Source organism: Oncorhynchus gorbuscha, linkage group LG10 (assembly GCF_021184085.1).
Source record: "Oncorhynchus gorbuscha isolate QuinsamMale2020 ecotype Even-year linkage group LG10, OgorEven_v1.0, whole genome shotgun sequence".
In the NCBI taxonomy this organism is placed as follows: domain Eukaryota; kingdom Metazoa; phylum Chordata; class Actinopteri; order Salmoniformes; family Salmonidae; genus Oncorhynchus; species Oncorhynchus gorbuscha.
In genome coordinates this window covers 9,965,828-9,980,731 of record NC_060182.1, presented here as the reverse complement: position 1 = coordinate 9,980,731, position 14,904 = coordinate 9,965,828, and the positions used below count along the sequence as shown (strand labels likewise).

General features: G+C 43.2%; 2 protein-coding genes across 2 annotated transcripts; both read left to right on the top strand.

The window, feature by feature from the left end:
• The first annotated feature begins 3,761 nt into the window (after window positions 1–3,761).
• On the top strand, window positions 3,762–8,390 carry LOC124045526 (troponin C, skeletal muscle-like). The gene is made up of 6 exons (XM_046364873.1): window positions 3,762–3,898; window positions 6,250–6,304; window positions 6,548–6,691; window positions 6,810–6,924; window positions 7,151–7,287; window positions 8,074–8,390. Exons 1-6 carry the CDS (start codon window positions 3,896–3,898, stop codon window positions 8,103–8,105), a joined length of 486 nt encoding a protein of 161 aa, XP_046220829.1. The 5' UTR covers window positions 3,762–3,895; the 3' UTR covers window positions 8,106–8,390.
• A 4,009-nt stretch (window positions 8,391–12,399) lies between these two features.
• LOC124045527 (troponin C, skeletal muscle-like) lies at window positions 12,400–14,761 on the top strand. Its single transcript, XM_046364875.1, has 6 exons — window positions 12,400–12,509; window positions 13,287–13,338; window positions 13,437–13,580; window positions 13,777–13,891; window positions 14,005–14,141; window positions 14,299–14,761. Exons 1-6 carry the CDS (start codon window positions 12,507–12,509, stop codon window positions 14,328–14,330), a joined length of 483 nt encoding a protein of 160 aa, XP_046220831.1. The 5' UTR covers window positions 12,400–12,506; the 3' UTR covers window positions 14,331–14,761.
• Window positions 14,762–14,904: the final 143 nt, after the last annotated feature.

The following is a 14,904-nucleotide window of genomic DNA, read 5'->3' as shown; positions in this document are numbered from 1 at the left end:
CCTCCCAGAGCGCTAAGAACCTTGGCGTGATCCTGGACAACACCCTGTCGTTCTCAACTAACATCAAGGCGGTGGCCCGTTCCTGTAGGTTCATGCTCTACAACATCCGCAGAGTACGACCCTGCCTCACACAGGAAGCGGCGCAGGTCCTAATCCAGGCACTTGTCATCTCCCGTCTGGATTACTGCAACTCGCTGTTGGCTGGGCTCCCTGCCTGTGCCATTAAACCCCTACAACTCATCCAGAACGCCGCAGCCCGTCTGGTGTTCAACCTTCCCAAGTTCTCTCACGTCACCCCGCTCCTCCGCTCTCTCCACTGGCTTCCAGTTGAAGCTCGCATCCGCTACAAGACCATGGTGCTTGCCTACGGAGCTGTGAGGGGAACGGCACCTCAGTACCTCCAGGCTCTGATCAGGCCCTTACACCCAAACAAGGGCACTGCGTTCATCCACCTCTGGCCTGCTCACCTCCCTACCACTGAGGAAGTACAGTTCCCGCTCAGCCCAGTCTAAACTGTTCGCTGCTCTGGCCCCCCCAATGGTGGAACAAACTCCCTCACGACGCCAGGACAGCGGAGTCAATCACCACCTTCCGGAGACACCTGAAACCCCACCTCTTTAAGGAATACCTAGGATAGGATAAGTAATCCCCCCCCCCCTTTAAGATTTAGATGCACTATTGTAAAGTGACTGTTCCACTGGATGTCATAAGGTGAATGCACCAATTTGTAAGTCGCTTTGGATAAGAGCGTCTGCTAAATGACTTAAATGTAAATGTATGTAAATGTAAGCAATCTATAATGACAAGGTATGACATCACTCCATGCTTTGGTTTAGTTTCCCTGGCACTGTTTCCACATGCTAACGGTTTAGCATTTGTGGTACAAATCCCATTCCAAGTCATGGGATAGATATTAGCAATTTTCGCACATCATGTCCAAATCACATGAAAGTATTTAACATTGATTGTGAAGCTCAACAAAGTCACCTGTAGATGAAGTGAACATAATCGTACAGTATCCCATGACCAACTACAGAAAACGGATTTATTGTTAAATGAATGCTAGTCTGTGTCACTGTGTTACATGTCATCAGTGAAATTGATCTGACAGGTGGATCAGATTTGTTCCTCACTTCCCACTGTGTTTCTCTGTTTGACAGTGAGCTCTGCATTGGTCTGTTTACAGGAAGTCTTGACATCTAAAGAGACAGTAATAATGCCTGGGACATTCCATGAAATAAAGTCGATTTTATAGTGCAAAATTGTTTTTAAAAAAGAAAAAAAAGAAAAAAAGAACAAAAAAGATTTCATTCACCTAATTGTAACATTCTGCCATAAAGAGCACATGTTCAATTAAATTTAAAAAATCAGTTTTTCAAACTCAAGGGGACTAGACTCAGGACCTCTGCCTTGCTAGCACACATGACTGCCCTCCTGAAGCACCTTACCAGTCTGCGCCAAGCAAAAAGCTAATCTATTCACTGGCTATTCGCCGGCGTAAATGGGGACCCTTCAGGCTGAGGAGTAAGTTTCACACATCCCCCCCATGGCGATACACACGATGAACAAACACAATGTAACTGTTAAAACCCTTCTAGCCTAGCTATCTCTGGGTAACAGGGTTGACGTGTTAAGCTCCACCTGCTCAGCTTCCCCCCACAAAACACCAGAAAATGGCCAAAAAGACGAGAACCAGTTTAGCTGCTTTCACACTTTGATTTGACTAGTAGATGTTCAATTTACTTTTAATTAATAATTTCACCATATTAAAACAAGAGTTCAGTTCACATAACAGGGTTAAAATTAATTAATTACCTTAAAATCAGGGGCAGATGTAAATGAATCACATGACATAAATAATAATGTTCAGAAATGAGCAAAAATAAAGCTTGTGCTTTACAATGATGATGAAAAGATGAAGACATTTTGGGGCTGAGTCATTTAAAATCTTCCTGGAAGTTGGAAATACTTGATGAGGGTCATGCTGATTTTTGACACTTAGCAAGTTTTTATTCACATGAAAAAAAAAGAAAGAAAAAAATAATAATATATATATATATATATTTCTTTTCATGTGAATAAAAACTTGCTAAGTGTCAAGAATCAGCATGACCCTCAAAGTATTTCCAACTTCCAGGAAGATTTTAAATGACTAAAATACATGAATAAAATTATACATGAATAGAATACATATATAATTAATTTTCAATGTGGTCTATATTAAATGGCACTTCATTTAATATAGACAGACTTTTAAAATTCAATATTGGCGCACAATTTCTGTATTCTACTCGTGGAATGACCTGTCTGTGTGTAAGAGTGTGTGTGTGTGTGTGCATCTGGAAACTTTAGTAGTGTATTTTGTGTGAGTGCCTTAGTGTGACTGTCGGTAGCATTGTATGTTCAGTGTTTTATGTCAAATGAAATCAAATCTAAATGTTATTGGTCTCATACACATATTTAGCAGATGGTATTGTGGGTGTAGCGAAATGCTTGTGCTTCTAGCTCCGACAGTGCAGTAATATCTATGTGTATGTGTACATGCATATGTGTGTGTGTGTGTGTGTGTGTGTGTGTGTGTGTGTGTGTGTGTGTGTGTGTGTGTGTGTGTGTGTGTGTGTGTGTGTGTGTGTGTGTGTGTGTGTGTGTGTGTGTGTGTGTGTGTGTGTGTGTGTGTGTGTGTGTGTGTGTGTGTGTGTGTGTGTGTGTGTGTGTGTGTGTGTGTGTGTGTGTAAGTCTGATTATGATTGCCAGTCTATAACACACACCGATGGGCCTTGAGAACAGATACTGTATATTTGCAAAGCCAACGAAACTCAAGATCTTGAAGGATTACCATGAGAGAAACCTGATCGGGCATGGAAGACCAATGAAGTGGATCGGGAGATTAGTGGCTGACAAGGTCACTCCTTGTGATTGGTCTGTAAGAACAGCCAAAGAGCAAGCAGCGAGAGAAAGATAGAACACAAACACACAGACATGAAACTGATATCTACAGTTACATTTAAAATTTCAAGATATAACAGTCTTCAAAGTAGTTGTCGACTTCTAAGTTCTTGTATAATTAGATGATTAGATGGGTTTGTTATCCTTGTTGAGACCTCTGATCTGTCGGCGTTTGGCGATTCTCAATGAGGAGAAAAAGAGATCGTTGGGATGATGTCACCGTTGTTCGATGAGAGATCATAACTTCATGTGCATGTCGTTTACAGATGTCACAAGTGCAAGGCCGTGAGTATCGTGAAGAGTGCAGACTGAGTGAAGACAGAAAATCCTTCCCCCTCATGTCCAGCCCATCCCACATACAACACAAGGCTAGTGCTTGTGTGTGTGTGTGCGTGTGTGTGCGTGTGTGTGTGTGTGTGTGTGTGTGTGTGTGTGTGTGTGTGTGTGTGTGTGTGTGTGTGTGTGTGTGTGTGTGTGTGTGTGTGTGTGTGTGTGTGTGTGTGTGTGTGTGTGTGTGTGTGTGTGTGTGTGTGTGTGTGTGTGTGTGTGTGTGTGTACATGCTGTGTGTGTGTGTGTATGTGTGTGTGACAGACAGTGTCCATCTGCTGTTAGATGGTCAATTGAACACTTGCCATAATAAATGTCATTGAGACTGGCTACTCTTGTCCTTTAGCTAAATATGGAGGGAGCTTAAGGAGAGGGGGGGGGGTATGAGTGAGGTGGAGGTTTTGTGGCGTTGCAAAGTAAGCAGCAAGACGATTGGTTGATGCTAGTCCAGGCAAAGGGCTTCTTGCCCAATCCTGATCATATTCAGACAAAAGTGACCTAGATAAGGGGTACTTATTGGGTAGTCATAGTACTGTGTCTATCAACGGTGTATCAGAAAGACACTCTTTCCCTGGACTTCCCTCTTTCTCTCTGTTGTCTGTTGCAGCGGAGACAGCCACCATGGTAAGATTCTGTAGAGGGAGAAACCGAGAGCGAACGAAGATAAGAATCTTTCATGAACAGATGTTTCAGGACTGTTTGGTTCATTCTGCTTTTTTTTCGACAGATGATGTCGGATTTCTTTTTTTCTTTAAAAAAAAAAAAAGGTTTTGCTGATATTTTTTTCCATTGTGGGGAATAGAGTGGAATTGCTGAAGATGGATATTACTGATTGATTAGAAAATGGACTAGTCCTGCCTGTGATCAAACACACACACACACACACGAGCTGGCCCAGCTGTGGAGTACAGCTAGACCAAACAATTTACGTAAAGAGAGCGACGGATTTTACCGTTTGAAGGCTCTAGTTTTGTTCTTGTAGCATGTTTTCTATTTGCTTGTATGATATTAAGTTGCATGTACCATAGAGCAAACATCATACGGTATTATATCGGCTGTATGTACTTCAATTCACGTGGTAGTGTATGCCGTTGTTAAGGTTTTTCCTAGGTCACCATGGTCACCAAAGGTTACTGAGACAGTGGTGCTGGCTAGACAGAACACGGTGACAAAGTGATTGATAGTGACAAAGTGATTGATAGTGACAAAGTGAGTGATTGACAGGTGGATGGCCAGCATATCTGTGTCACAGTGTAGACATAGACACTAGTAATGACTCTGGCATAATCTTTTGACATGCCAGAGGGAGGCAGGATAATGAATGTGAGGGATTGGGTTGCGGGGGGGCTGCTCAGAGTACAAGGAGTTGTTAAAGAGGATGAATGAATCAGAGTAGGGGCAGAATGGTGGGACATGACTGTGATTGACTATCAACTCTCCCTGGAGGTGTACCAAGTGGCTGTCATATGTTTTTGCTCTTGAACCCATATGGTTCAAGGAGCAAAGACAGACAGGCAGTCCTATATTGCTTCATTACTTTTCTTGGAAATAATCTATATTGCTTTTCTGCTGCTTCTTAACAGTTATACAATATGTTCTTTAATGACATTGAAAGGAAATAAATAATGTTGTTAGATTCTTATTTTCTACCATGAACCTGTACAAATATGTGCAACACTGTTGGGTTCTGTTTATGGACTGTTGGGTTCTGTTTATGGACTGTTGGGTTCTGTTTATGGACTGTTGGGTTCTGTTTATGGACTGTTGGGTTCTGTTTATGGACTGTTGGGTTCTGTTTATGGACTGTTGGTTCTGTTTATGGACTGTGGGTTCTGTTTATGGACTGTTGGTTCTGTTTATGGACTGTTGGGTCTGTTTATGGACTGTTGGTTCTGTTTATGGACTGTTGGGTTCTGTTTATGGACTGTTGGTTCTGTTTATGGACTGTGGGTTCTGTTTATGGACTGTTGGGTTCTGTTTATGGACTGTTGGGTTCTGTTTATGGACTGTTGGGTTCTGTTTATGGACTGTGGGTTCTGTTTATGGACTGTTGGTTCTGTTTATGGACTGTTGGGTCTGTTTATGGACTGTTGGGTTCTGTTTATGGACTGTTGGTTCTGTTTATGGGCCATTTGTTCGAGACTGAAATGATAAATGAAAATAAGATGCTAAAAGTGGAAAGTTTGTGAACATGTAATATTTAATATTTAATATTTTGTTAAATAATGTAGCTGGTCATTTAGCTTGATGTAGATGTGTGAGGAGTTGCTGCCAGTCAATGGTAGGTAGGTGGAGGTGATGATAGATATATGGGGGAAATAAGTGGCACAGAGATTTAAGGCATTGCATCTCGGTGCTAGAGGCATCACTACAGACATTCTGGCTCAAATCCAGGCTGTACCACAACTGGCTGTGATTGGGAGTCCCATAGGGCGGCGCACAATTGGCCCAGTGTCGTCTGGGTTTGGCCGTTGTAGGCCGTCAATGTAAATAAGAATTTGTTCTTAACTGACTTGCCTAGTTAAATAAAGTATGTTCTTTATTAAAATGTACTAAATGACCCATCCCATACAGTGTGATAGCAGCTGTCTGTAGCTATAGGGTGTCCAGACTGTGGTCTGAATCCTACACGCTCTCTTCAATGACAGCTCTACGGCACAGTTGCAGTCAATTAGAATTGAAGGCAGTCAATTCAGGAAATAAACTGAAATTCCAATTCGATAATTGAAAAAAAGGGAATCTGTTTTAAATTACTTCTCAAAAAACTAAAAAGTATTTCCATTTTTTAAAGTTTCAATTCAAATCACTTTATCGAATTGACTCCAACCCTGCTCTACAATGCTTGTATTAATATTCTCAGAAAGGTTTCTTTTAATATAGAATATATAATTATATAACACCACAGGCACAGTGAACTAGTACATGAGAGAAAACATATCTATATGAATACAACCTCCCCTGTCCTCCCCCTCTAGCCTACTGAAACACAGAGTGATGCCCGCTCCTTCCTGAGCGAGGACATGATTGCCGGTAAGCCACGTGTGTAATAAATAACCTATCCACACGTCTGCTTGTTCCTAACTTTATTGAGATACATGATTCACAACCATGCTGTGTGTATCACTTCACATTCAGCTATTTGGGTCGTGCTTATGTAGTCATAGTCCTAATGTCAACTAAATGTGTCACTTTAAAATGCTCTGATTGTACCAAGAGGACATTAAGGTCAACAGGTGAGAATTTGTCTCAGTAAACACCAACTTTCCCCTCCAGAGTTCCAGGCTGCCTTCAACCTGTTCGACAGTGACGGTGGAGGTGACATCAGCACCAGGGAGTTGGGTCAGGTGATGAGGATGTTGGGCCAGAACCCGACCAGAGAGGAGTTGGCCCTGATCATCGAGGAGGTCGATGAGGATGGTAAAATAACTGACTGGGTCAAATGTCTGGCCAGGGTATTTCTACTATTATTCATACATCTCATGTCCCTGCTTCATCTCATGAGCCCCTGGTTGTCTTCCCCTCCTCCCAACACCAGGTAGCGGCAGCATCGACTTCGAGGAGTTCTTGGTCATGATGGTGAGGCTCCTGAAGGAGGACCAGGCCGGCAAGTCCGAGGAAGAGTTATCAGAGGTCTTCCGTATTTTCGACAAGTACGTCGTCCCCGGAATCATAACTCCTGGAGTCTCGTCCTTATTGACATGACACAAAGGTTTCTCACCCGCGGTTCACCATAACCAACCAGGGATACCACACGGTATCTGATGGATGGATAATCACAGGACCTCGTTCGGAAGCTCTAATGACAACTACAGCAGCTATGTGTTCCATTATTCTCATGTATCTCAAACTGATCTTATCCTCTGCCCAATACAACAGAAACGGCGACGGTTTTATTGACCGTGAGGAGTTAAATGACATCTTGGCCGCCACTGGAGAGCCAGTCACAGAGGAGGAATGTATGGAGTTAATGACAGACGCAGACCTAAACAAAGACAACAGGCTTGATTTTGATGGTAAGACATTCACTCCCACACACACAGGCTTCATTTGCTGCAATGGAAATATCATTCACATTCATGTGTTGTGCTAACTGAACATAAACATGTAGATGCCTAATAGTCAATGGTAAACGATAGCATAGTAACTTTGACTAGTGATTGGTTTGGGAATAACAGGGGCAATTTGGGTGCACGGTCTGTGGGTAAATATAGACTGGAATGCACACACACACACACACACACACACACACACACACACACACACACACACACACACACACACACACACACACACACACACACACACACACACACACACACACACACACACACACACACACACACACACACACACACACACACACACACACACACACACACACACACACACACTTGACTGTTTAAACTATGGTAATTTGTGTAGGCAAGTTTATTTCTTTTAATTAATATTAATGACCACAAGTCTTGACTAAACTCAACTCCCACTGTTCTGGGTTTCTCTACAACAAATATTCACAACAGAATAGAACGTTGAGGTCTGGGATCACGGAAGTACCACATCCACATGACATAAACTTTAACATAAAAGGGCTCATATATAACATTGATCCTCTGGTGACTGGACACATACAGGGTTATAGGGGGATACTATATATTGTGCTTGGGGTAGAAGGTTGTAGTTTGATGATTACAGTAAGGTGTTTTCATATCCCACAGAGAGGGAGGTGGATAGGGATAAAAGTATTCTCAGTAGTAGTTGGTGGGAGAGGAACCAATGAACCCCTTTCTTCTGTGTTCCAGAATTTCTGAAAATGATGGAGAATGTACAGTAACAAGACCAACATTCCTTTGTGACCCTTTCCATGTGTCACTTCTCCTGCTTGAAGAAAAGAACAACTGTTTCTGAATGGAAAAAAATCAAATACAAAAATGAAAGCCACATTTTCTTTTTGAGTCTTCCCGACTACTTACAGTAAAGAGTCTACTCAAAAACACTACAAATCAAATCAAAGTTTATTGATGGCGTACACAGATTTGCAGATGTTATTGCAGGTGCAATGAAATGCTTGTGTTAATATCAGTAATATCTAGCAATACAATAAAAAATACAGACTATACAAAAAGGTTTTTTTTAATAGAAATGAAGAAATATTTTTAAAAAGTCAAAGTCTAGAATATATACTGAACAAAAATATGAACGCAACATGGAAGGTGTTGGTCCCATTTTTCATGAGCTGTAATAAAATATCCCAGATATTTTTCATATGCACAAAAAGCTTAATTTCTCTCAAATTTTGTGCTAAAATTTGTTTACATCCCTGTTAGTGAGCATTTCTCCTCCACCAAGATAATCGATCCAGGTGTGGCATATCAAGAATCTGATTAACGAGCATGATCATTACACAGGGCAACAGGTAGCGGTTAGAGCTTTGAGCCAATAACCCAAAGGTTGCTGGATTGAATACCTGAGCTGACAAGGTAAAAAACTGTCATTCTGCCCCTGAACAAGGCAGTTAACCCACTGTTCCTAGAACAATGTTGAAAATAAGGATTTGTTCTTAACTGACTTGCATAGTTAAATAAACACAGCTGCACCTTGTGCTGGGGACAATAAAAGGACACTGCAATTGGCACGCTGACTGCAGGAATGTCCACCAGAGCTGTTGCCAGAGAATGTAATGTTAATTTCTCTACCATAAGCCCAGGACCTCCACATCCGGCTTCTTTCACTGTGGCATCGTCTGAGACCAGCCAACCGGACAGCTGAGGAAACGGAGGAGTATTTATGTCTATAAGAAAGCCCTTTTGTGGGGGAAAACTCATTCTGATTGGCTGTGCCTGGTTCCCCAGTGGGTGGGCCTGGCTCCAAAGTGGGTGGGCCTATGCCCACCCATGGCAGCGCCCCTGCCTAATCATATACATAGGGTATAGATATATATATATAATATATATATATATATATATATATATATATATATATATATATATATATATATATATTGTAAGGAGTCTGCCCAAAACAACTACAGTAATGATTCCACCCCAAAACACTACAGTAAAGATAAAATAGGGTTTGAGAAAAGACAATAACGGAAGGTTATTTACCCCCTCCTCGATGCTGCCGATCTCAGTCATGTTGACTCTGTGGCTATAAATATACGTCCAACCCTTTTAAGACGAAGGGTCTTTCAGCTCCCCGCAACCTAACACTTCCCACCCAGCTGTCTCTTTACACCTGCTCCCTCTCAAGAAATGCTACACCCCTCTGTGTCTCGCCACTCGCACCCCTCCCCTCGCAGTCTCTCCCCTCGCCCCTCTCCCCTCTCCTCTCTGCGTCTCGCCCCTCCTCCTATCCTCTCCTCTCCTCTCTCTGTCTCACCCCTCCCACTCTCCTCTCTGCGTCTCGCCACTCTCCTTTCTGCGTCTCACCCCTCCTCCTATCCTCTCCTCTCCTCTCTCTGTCTCACCCCTCCCACTCTCCTCTCTGCGTCTCGCCACTCTCCTTTCTGCGTCTCACCCCTCCTCCTATCCTCTCCTCTCTCTGTCTCACCCCTCCCACTCTCCTCTCTGCGTCTCGCCACTCTCCTTTCTGCGTCTCGCCCCTCCTCCTATCCTCTCCGCGTCTCGCCACTCTCCTTTCTGCGTCTCACCCCTCTTCCTCTCCTCTCCTCCCTGTCTCACCTCTCCTCTCTGCGTCTCGCCCCTCTCCTCTCTGCGTCTCACCCCTCTCCTTCCGTGACTCGCCAACTGGCTCCTCTCCTCTCTGCGTCTCTCCCCTGTTGCAGTCTCAACCCTGTACAGAGTACTTTCAAAATAAATCTGCTTTCATCTTTAACATATGTTTCCATCTCCTTGTTGTCATGTTGATCCAGTAGACTGGATCATTGTCTGCTCCTTCTGTATGACTCCACTCTACCGTTTCTCCCATAATGCAACACTATCAGCCCTACTCTAATGAAACAGAATGCTCCAGTACCACTACCCCTCCCCCACCACAGCTACTTGTACCCCTCCCCCACCACAGTTACTTGTACCCCTCCCCCACCACAGCTACTTGTACCCCTCCCCCCACCACAGCTACTTCTACCCCTCCCCCACCACAGCTACTTCTAACCCTCCCCCACCACAGCTACTTCTACCCCGTCCCTTGCCACTCTCCCCCACCCTGACTTATGACTGCAACATCTCAGGTATCCTAGCCCCCACCTACCTTGCCTTGCCACTCTCCCCCACCCTGATTTATGACTGCAATATTTCAGGTATCCTAGCCCTCCCTCACCCCGTATATTCCACGTTCTCCTCCTCTCTCCTATTCCCATATAATAACTATTCCCACTAGTCAGTGTCCTTGGTTTCTGAAAACATCTTTGTTCCAAAGTCCACAGAGAAAAAAAACAGTCATCCTGATTGGCTCTGCCTAATCCTTCTGAGGTCCTTTGTTGTCATTTTTCGTGTGATGAATCTTGAAAGATTCATGAAAACGGATGAAAGAGAAATAAGCCTACAACATTAGGTTAAGGAGCAAAGTCCAAGACAGTTAACTAAAATAAAAAGACTGTACCGATGAAGAAAACTTTCAGAAGCTTCTAATTGAGCAGCTAAATGCAACTTGCAAAATCAATGATCTTTTCATCACTTGAGAGATGTCATCCAAGATGATCAAAAAACGAGACTGCAGCAGTTAACAGTGACAAGAATGCTCTGACACCGCTCTGTCTCCATGAAGAGGTTACAAATACCATATCAGTATTGTAAGATGCCATCCCCGGAGGCTCTGACACCGCTACCAGATGCAACAGCGTACCTTGAAGATGTCTGGAATAAGAACCTAGAGGAGGTTTGTAATGTGTCGTAGCAGCACCCCACCAAATCCTTATTTTGGTGGATATCCTCTGTTCCCTGAGTATATAGCCATTAACCCCCCTCCTCGCCACCACCACTAACAACATCCCACCCCTTTCTTCCCCATAATACCCCAGTATCCCACCGCTCCTCCTCCTCGCCACCACCACTAACAACATCCCACCCCTTTCTTCCCCATAATACCCCAGTATCCCACCGCTCCTCCTCCCTCGAAGACATCAGGCCTTATTATCTCTGCTCAGGAAACTACCACCATACAAGGAGAGTCAAATATTGAGTGGTTGGCCTGTTTATTGGATACGATACTGTGATTAAGGGCGTGCTCCGTCTCTGTCCTGTCCCCATACAAACATAAATCGTCTGCTATTCAAGGCATAGCACTGCCAGCTTCCAGCTTCTGCAGCCCTTTTCCACAGGGTAGGGTTTCACGCCCAGAAGGAAACGCCATCCCACAGTCACAAACCACTCTGGGCCTACCCTTCTTTATCAGCAATGCAGAGGCCTACCTTGGTTTAAAGTATGGTAACAGCAATCACCATGTTTGCTTGAAATCACAAGTGCATGCTTGGACATAAGCTACACCTTGTTTCAGAATGCAATCATTTCAGAGATTGCTTAAAAGGGCAGTGTTCATTCCCTTCTGGAAATCTGCAAAAAAGGTTTCAACTTGGAGAGTGGGTCCGGAGAGGGAATTTGTTTAGGTTGATGAGCTAAAACATTGTGTCTGACAGGGAATAGATAGGCATACTGTTACATTCAGGCACCTCAAACCTGCTGCACTTACAACAGGGGTGTCCAGCTCATTGCCTGGGGGGGCCTAGTCTCTGCTGGTTTTTGTTTTTTCCTTTCAATTAAGACCTCGACAACCAGGTGAAGGGAGTTATTTAATCACTATTGACCTTAATTCATCAATCAATTACAAGGGAATAGCAAAAACCAGCAAACACTCAGCCCTTCGTGGAATGAGTTTGACACTTGACTTACAATAAAAAGAAACAACTGGTAGATGGATACTAATAAAAAAGTCTTACTTCAATGCCCAGAAATGTTGTGCGCCTTTCAATAGTGACATGTACCTGAAAACTTCCCAAAACTTCCTAATAGCTAAGTTTACCCCATCAATTAAATGTTTGCAGATTCAAGACCACCACTCTCCACTTTTATTGGCTGGTGGGGGGCCTCAGAACCCTAAAAAGTTCAAGATTCTAAATCTGGAGTCCTGTGAGCATCAGTGGGCGTGTCTTAGGTGACCGGTTTAAAGTGTGTCTAAACTCACTTGACGTCTAGTCTTTCTGTTGAGGTGCACGCGGATTGACCACTCCTTTGGGCTATATTTCCGTGGATATTTAGGGGAAAGCTAATCAGCAACCATGGTAAGAACAATGACTTGAACACATGCAACCAATTACACGAATAAAAGCATAATGAATAGCGAGTTTGTACAGGTTAAATGTGCAATGTTACATTTGGATGGGTAAAGAAATTAGGGCAATTAAAATTAAATTAGCCTAATTTTGAAATTATTTATTTGAGAATAATTTCAACAATGTATTGTCTCAATATAAAGTGTAAGGTATAAAACATCCGATTGAAATAGTACAGTAATTAGCTTAGCTCATGATTTCTCAATCATCTTGATAACAATCACTAAATTGCTTAACCAAAAAATATAAAGTGTCATATGTTTACAGTGTATAGATAGATATCTACTTTTATATATATCTAAGTTTATAGTGTGTATAGATATATAAAGTAGATATCTATCTATATCTGGAACATGAAAGTTGTGGGGGCGCAGGGTAGATATGGGTACTTCTCAGGCACGCAACCTAAAAGGGAGTCCGACAGCAAGGCTGCGGATAGTGCTTATGCGACAAATTCTGTCGGATTGTATGTCAGTATGGCCATATACGGAGGGGGGGGGTGTAATGTGTTGAGCCTAAAATAGCATGGCACACTTTCACTTGGCCTAAGAGCTGTCCGTAGGTCGTATAGGCCTAACCTACCCTTTTTGGGCAGGGCACGTGTGACTGTCAATACAAAACACACGAATGCTAATAGCCAATAACTTTTGCTTCAAAAAAAATATATGTTGTCTTGGAGAGATGGTCACTACAATGACTTGACACGTGGCGCTGTTTTTCCTCTAGACTGACGCGCAACAGGAGGCCCGCTCATACTTGAGCGAGGAGATGCTTAACGGTGAGTAGGCCCATAGCAAACCATGTTGCCGTTAATTCACGTCAGGTCTAATGAATATAATAATTCGTTTCCCGATACTTATGGCCTAATCATTCTAGAGTTCAAGGCTGCCTTCGACATGTTTGACACCGACGGTGGCGGTGATATCAGCACCAAGGAATTGGGTCAGGTCATGAGGATGTTGGGCCAGAATCCGACAAGAGAGGAGTTGGATGAAATCATTGAGGAGGTCGATGAGGATGGTGAGAAACTGCTGAATCTAAAATTGACTAATGTTAGCCTACATGAATGTGTGTGTATATATAAACCTAAATGGAACGCTTGCGTTTTGGGAAACCAATGCCCGTGTTGTGACCAGTGTTTCATAAGTACCTGTTAACATTTTCTGTTATAGTTTTTTTATTCGAGCATGATGCGTAATCTGGCCCTTCACCTCAGGTAGCGGAACCATCGACTTCGAGGAGTTCTTGGTCATGATGGTGAGGCTCCTAAAGGAGGACCAGGCCGGAAAGTCCGAGGGAGAGTTAGCGGAATGTTTCCGTGTGTTCGACAAGTACGTTACAGGCTTGGGGAGAAGAGGTTACCGTTTACATGTGTGCAATTACAGTCAGCTTTCAAATGATGTCGAAAGGCTCGTAAACTCCTTCCAATGTGTTACTTATGCAGGAATGCCGACGGCTATATCGACAGAGAAGAGTTCGCCATCATCATCCGCAGCTCTGGCGAACAAATCTCAGAGGAGGAAATTGATGAGCTGCTGAAGGATGGAGACAAGAACGCTGATGGCATGCTGGACTTTGACGGTAGGACATAGGGATGATGCCTTTGATTATAACTGTGGTGCTGATTGGCTAATTAGCCTACATATTGACCTGCCTTTTCATAATGGATACTGAGGGACTTTTTAATTGACCCTGAAATACATTTACATGTTTTGTTCATAATGGATTAATTTTTCAGAATTCCTCAAGATGATGGAAAATGTGCAGTAAAACGGAGACTCATGGACATTCCTCCTTCCTTTGACCCCTGCTGACCTATTCCGATCCTCTATTGACCCACTCCAACTCACCCTCCCTATCTGGTCCATTGCCCCCATTCATCCACCTCGAAAAACAACTAGACCTGTTCGACAGGCACATGGTGGAAGTTACCAGAGCTTTTGAGCCCTTCCTGCTTGTGATTATGACGCCAAGCTGCTGCTGTTCCCCAAATCAGGTGGGCAAGGCCCGGGATGTGAAAATAACTGCAACTCTACAGAATGGCTCAGTGCATCAAAGGCACTCAGCACAACAGCCTGAAGCTGGGAGCTTAGTCAGAACGTAGTCTAATGGGCTGCTTGTGATCGCTGCTTAGACCAATCACGTCACTGTAATAACAAATGGTTTGAAAGGAGATATTAATAAACACATGCTCACTGGAAGTTGGTCTGTAGGCTATTATTGAGGAATGTCAAAATGTTTTAGTTTTACTTTGATTCATACATCCATCTTGTCTTTGATGCCGTTGTTACTGTTTTGGACCAAAATAACAAGCCAGATTAAAAAGCAGTGAAGCTAGGCCTAC